Source organism: Primulina tabacum, chromosome 1 (assembly GCF_025594145.1).
Source record: "Primulina tabacum isolate GXHZ01 chromosome 1, ASM2559414v2, whole genome shotgun sequence".
NCBI lineage: Eukaryota > Viridiplantae > Streptophyta > Magnoliopsida > Lamiales > Gesneriaceae > Primulina > Primulina tabacum.
This window is the reverse complement of record NC_134550.1, coordinates 51,696,062-51,701,895: the sequence shown is the minus strand read 5'-3', so window position 1 is coordinate 51,701,895 and position 5,834 is coordinate 51,696,062. Positions and strand designations below refer to the sequence as shown.

The 5,834-nt window shown below is 35.7% G+C and overlaps 1 protein-coding gene across 1 annotated transcript; it reads right to left on the bottom strand.

Moving 5' to 3' along the window:
• Positions 1-636: 636 nt before the first annotated feature.
• On the bottom strand, positions 637-4,717 carry LOC142547721 (cyclin-dependent kinase C-1-like). The gene is made up of 12 exons (XM_075656141.1): positions 4,428-4,717; positions 4,002-4,083; positions 3,786-3,876; positions 3,666-3,695; positions 3,361-3,470; positions 3,165-3,237; positions 2,960-3,080; positions 2,742-2,859; positions 1,891-2,030; positions 1,750-1,807; positions 1,536-1,606; positions 637-1,437 (listed from the first exon to the last, which is right to left on the bottom strand). Exons 1-12 carry the CDS (start codon positions 4,535-4,537, stop codon positions 894-896), a joined length of 1,548 nt encoding a protein of 515 aa, XP_075512256.1. The 5' UTR covers positions 4,538-4,717; the 3' UTR covers positions 637-893.
• Positions 4,718-5,834: the final 1,117 nt, after the last annotated feature.

The following is a 5,834-nucleotide window of genomic DNA, read 5'->3' as shown; positions in this document are numbered from 1 at the left end:
GAATTCAGAAAATATGACTTCAGGTACGCTTCCGCTTAATTTTTCAGTCAAAATCTTAATGATTTAGCACGATGGATTCTGCGATTTATGGGTTTTCCCCGACACTAATGTGACAACACGTCAACTTTTAAAATAATACCTTAGGATAGCTTTAACTCCACCTTTTTATCCATGCATGAATACCAGTACCGGCATCGTGGATAGAGAACTTTATCGTACATTAATATTAGCCTTGTATGAAATTTATTGTGGATGATCTATGCTCGCAATAAAATGGATAATTACTTATTACAGCTAACTAATTTATTATTGTGAATAAAATATTAGCAGTTATTGAATATTAAACTGATTTACAAGAGTGCAACTACGACTTTGTTCAAAGAGGGTAACAAGTTAACATTTTGACGCGTAGTTATGCCTTTGTTCTAATAGGAAAAAAGCCATTTCACAGCACCAACAGAACTAGTCAGATTGCGAATAATGTCCACGCGAGATTATGTGAACCAGTATGGTAATATATTTTTGAGGAAAATAATGAACATATATAGGACAATAAATAATGTTTGGTTTCATTTGGAATATGAGAAAACAAATCTGTGAATTCTTCAGAATGCTTCAAAAAGAAAATACACAAAGTTGTAGGGTAAAACCATTAAATTTGCCACAATACAACAATAATTTGTAATTTTACATCATACAATAAATAGCGTCTTACATATGTATGTCTGTGCATCAGCAAAACACTCCTTCCAGGCAGCGCAACAGTACAATGTATTAGACAAATACACAACAGCCAAACTAGCGCAGTCTAATCGTGAAATTTTCCAGTATAAACGCAAAGGGGATGCAATGATACTACCTTTGTGTTTCATAACAAAGCAGACTAGTAGAGTTCATTGCTGCTGCCAGTTATACTGTTGATTGCGACTCCCAGATATCATATTCGAGCCACGACCAGCTCCAGAAGCACCATACTGACTACTACCATGAGGGTAATTAGGCCCTCCAGAACTATAGCTGCTACCTCCAGCTCCTCTAGGGCCCATGCCACTAGGCCCATATGGAGGAGCACGACCTTGAGGTGGATATGAACCATTGTTGTAACCACTGCCGCCTTGGCCACGATTCGATTGATTATATCCTCCAGAAGGATTTCCGTTGTTGGGTGGATATCTCCGTGGCCCAGCTGAAGGTACACGTGACTTCCCATGATGATGGTTAGGTGCCCCGGCTACCTGAGTTTGGGAGGTATGCGATGGAGGATTCGGACCTGGGCGCATCTGAGGGTGTCCATGACCAGACTGTTGGATTGGTGGAAGGCGAGGGTACTGCTGCTGATGCTGTAGTTTCTGTCGCTTGGAATTTTCTTCATGTTGACGCTGCTGCTGGCGCTTTTTCTTTGTCTGGAACTCGTGTGAAGATTCGTATTTGGGCAAGCTGATGACATGATTTAGTTTTAATAAAGGTATTGTGACAATAAAGGTGCAGATCAAAACAGATAAGAGTGGATAAATGACATGTTGACAGATGGGAACCTCTTAGGATCACAGGGCAAGGGGTCTGTCCAGAAATACTCAGCATCAAGAGCATCCTTTGCTGATATTCTCTGCATACATAGTTACATCAGTTGGGCAAAAACATGAGCACTCTGATCTCTTGAAGCATGCTTATGTGAGAGTGCTCATACAAGACAAGTATCAAGACAGAATGGTGTATGAACAATATTTCAAAAAAATGAAGGTGATATACCTGAGATGGGTCGAGAGTAAGCATCCGATCAAGTAAATCCAAAGCATGCCGATCAAAGCTAGAAGATCAATAATTCATAATTCAGACTCAAATGGAAAAATTGAAAGAAAACCTCAATGGACAACAAAATTTATCACGTACTGCTTGAAATGCTCTCTAAGACGTCTCTTCACAAGCTTTGTTGGCTTGAAGTTGTTGTACCATGGAATCTTTGTGACTCCAGGCCAAATTTCCTCGTTAGGAGTACCGCAGATGTCAAAGATTTTATTTAATTGCTCTGGCTTCAAGAGTAAACCACGACAAATACAGTAGACAGTAACAAATACTTGATATTAAATATAAACATTACAAAATATGCAGAGGAAGAATTGAGGAGGTTCTAGTTTTTATGACATGTTCGCGAGTGTTAAATTCATCCTGTTGTAGCTGTTCCTGTAATTAGGGAACTGAAAGTGCCCTTCAGCATCATCGGCAAACCCCAAAGAATGTTGAAAAATAATACATTCAATAAAACTATTTTGGCAATTTAATTCCGAGGGGATCTCTTCATTAAAATAAGGTTGTAACTAACCTTCTAATGATGCACACTTATCCAGAAACAAATATCTAATTTCTCAAACAATAGCCCCACTTATAAAACATGCACATTTTTTGTATCTAAAACGTCTGATTATTGTTGGTATTTTCATCTTGTTATACCAGCCATACCCACCTGCCCAAAAAAAAGCAGCAGCTATAAATTCTGGAGAAAAACAAACAAAATGACTTGGTGGTTTGGTGCAAACTTGACCTCTATATTTATGAACTGAGGGAGTTTTCACTTGTTGCTATCCCCTAGCGCTATTTGTATTAAGTTGATTCTAAATACTATGTATCTCAAAGGGAGTGGCACATTGTTTTACGAAGTCTGGGATTTTCCAGGGCTTAGTTATACTAAAAGACATATTCGCAACAAATTTTTAGAGATTCAACTAACAGTGGAAGTGACCAACCTCATCCTTCCCAGGAAATATTGGTTTTCCATTTAAAAGTTCAGCGAAAATGCAACCAACCGACCACATATCAACAGCAGGCCCATACTTAGTCGTTCCAAGTAGCAACTCCGGAGGCCTAAAATATGTCGTCGAGATCACCAGCAAGGTCAGATCAAACGATTCAAAAAGTAACCAGGTTTGGACACTACATGGAGGCAGGCATCCACAAAGCTTACCTATACCACAATGTAATGACACGATTTGTAAGATTGGCATTCTGATCACTTGAAAATGACCGAGCTAGACCAAAATCTGCCAGCTTCAAGTTCCCTTCGTTGTCTATCAGAAGATTTGAACCTGCAAATCAAGATAAAAGACACCTAATTTCAGCACCGTAGATGACGAAAGAAATTTAAGCTAAGTACTTATTTTGAATAGAACCTTTAATATCACGGTGAAGCACTTGATTTACATGACAGTAGTGAAGCCCTGTCAAAAGCTGTCGCATGTAGCACTAAAAGGAGAGCAAAATGCAAATCAATATTTTGATTGTCACTCTTCTTTTCCAAATTCCATCAGAAGCACCTGATATGCGACTAAATTAAATGGTCTTGCATACTACGACGCTCTATGCTACCTTAATTTGTGGAACTGAAAATCTCATCCCAGGACGATCAGCAAGACCAGTCAAATCATGGTCCATGTACTCAAAGACCATGTAAATTCCACCTTTGTACTTGTTACCATCTGTAGCGGCAATCGAAATGCAAAGAGTGTGAAACTATCTACCTTAAATTTGTTGCACAGCCTAATCAACGTCTTCAGATATCAAATTATTATTGTTACTATATTATGGACGAACAATATTGTTGATTTGATGCTGTGAGCATGCATATCAACAGAAGGCATAAACATCAAGTACAAAGAAAATCAACAATTTACCTGATGCCCCTAGCTCATCCTTCTCAGGACCTATAAAACAGTTACAAAGTTCAGATGACATAATCTAAATTCAATGGATAGAGAATTTAAATTAAAGCTATCACAAACTTGAAAGATTACCAGCAGATGTTACAATCTCTTTCAACTTAATAACATTTTCATGGTGAAGCTTCTTCAATATTTTAATTTCACGAATCGCCGTTATGGGAAACTGTATCCACAGATGATTTAAAATCAAAAGCCATAAAAAGAACCGTCGGTAATGGGGGTGACCTTTTATTGCTAGTGTAGAACCAGCAACAGCAAGTGTCAACAGACTAAAATTAAAGATTATACCCCTTCTCTTTCATTGTCCATTCGAATTTTCTTTAAAGCAACAATTTCCCCAGTTTCAATTTCTTTTGCCATGTAAACTTGTCTGCAAGTAAAAATTAACTCGGTTTAAATAAAAGAACAACATAAGGAAAAGTTCATAAAACATCGGATCCAAGAAAAGGATTGTGCAAGCTAGTTCCTTTTCACATTTTAACAAGGAAAAGTGAGAATTTATGTACTTCAAAAGCCAAAAGCCCAAAACCTCACGATAAAGATTGAAGCTTTGACAGGAAAAATACAATAAAAAGAGTATTACATACAATGAAATTATGAAATTAATCGTTTACTCGGCTCTGGTACAATCGGTGGCTTGCAAAGATGTCAATACTAGTACCCAGAGAAATCACTACAATTGCGATTGTAAAAGGAGAGAATAGATGAGTATACCCATAAGTTCCTTCACCAATCTGCTCCAATTTCTCGAAGCAGTCAACACTTCTGGAACCCCAAGCCGGAACTTCACTTACATTCAGCTGCTCAGGCGCTGCTATTGCCATGATATTCCACTCCTAATAACGGTCAATTAGTTCCTTACAAGACTAGTGAAGTCGGATTTCGATCAAACTCAGCAGATGTAATCGAATCCGAATTTCTTGGGAATAAAAGAGGACCGAAAACGAAATTGAGTAGTAAGAAGGGTTTTCGATACTTCATTTTCTAAAATGGAGTTGACATGTAAATGTTTGGAATATTTTGTCATATTTCATTTGGTGAAAATAACCTTTTTAATAAATAAATAGAAAAACATATATATACTTAGTGATTATTTATATCTATTACGTAATTGTATAATTTTGTATATATAATTTAATCTATATTAAAATAGAGTTGATATCATAATTATAAAAAAAGTAGGTCTCTTATGAGACGGTCTCACGAATCTTTATCTGTGAGACGGGTCAACCCTACCGATATTCACAGTAAAAAGTAAGCATAAAAATTGATATTTTTTCATGGATGACCCAACAAGATATTCGTCTCACAAAATACGATCGGTGAGATCGTCTCATAGTAAGTTTTTGTCAGTTATAAAAATCTTAAATTATTATATATTTTAATTTGATTTGATTATATTTATTATAATTTGATTTGATTATATTTAAATGATAATCATATTATAATTATAAAAATAATAAAATACTTAAAAAATAAATAATGATACAAAATCTTTTAGCTCTATCGTTCCTAATTTAATAAATAGTCATTTATGCAATTTTTTTCTTTTCCTTTTTCCGAACCACCAACTCAACCCTAGTTAGTTTTAAATCTGGAATTTAGAGCTCAGCTTCATTTGCATTTCTCCACTTGCACACACTTCATTTTCGCGGCTTTATAATGAAAATGAAGATGTGGGTTTAAATTATATATTTAAAATTAACTATGGTCGAATTAGTGGTAAAAAGATAGTAGAGAAAATATATATATATAAATAAATATTTGTTCACGATTTTAAAGGCTTTTGTTAGTCGGCTCAACATTTGGACATGTTGGAAATTGTTAACCCGACTCGCCTACTTGGTGGGATGGATCGGACGATCCAGATAATTTTTAATTATATTTGGTGGGTTGAGACATACTAACCTGCAACCCGACATTTTGTGAGACTAACTAAGAAACTATTTGACACAACTGGTCTATCTAACAAACCCAACCTCTTATCTTTGGGCATTTCTCCACATCTCATAACTCAAGAGAGTTTAGTAAAAAAAATTCATAGATATTAGTTTAGATATTCAATAATTTTAATATAAATAGTGTGCTATTTATTTATTATACTATAATCTTTTTAAAAAA

Coding starts and splice junctions, on each gene's coding strand:
- LOC142547721 (XM_075656141.1), bottom strand. CDS start 4,537: ATGGCAATAGCAGCGCCTGAGCAGCTGAATGTAAGTGAAGTTCCGGCT. Junction 3,471..3,665: donor GGATGAGCTAGGGGCATCAG/GTAAATTGTTGA, acceptor TTGCCGCTACAG/ATGGTAACAAGTACAAAGGT. Junction 1,607..1,749: donor TTACTCTCGACCCATCTCAG/GTATATCACCTT, acceptor CTATGTATGCAG/AGAATATCAGCAAAGGATGC.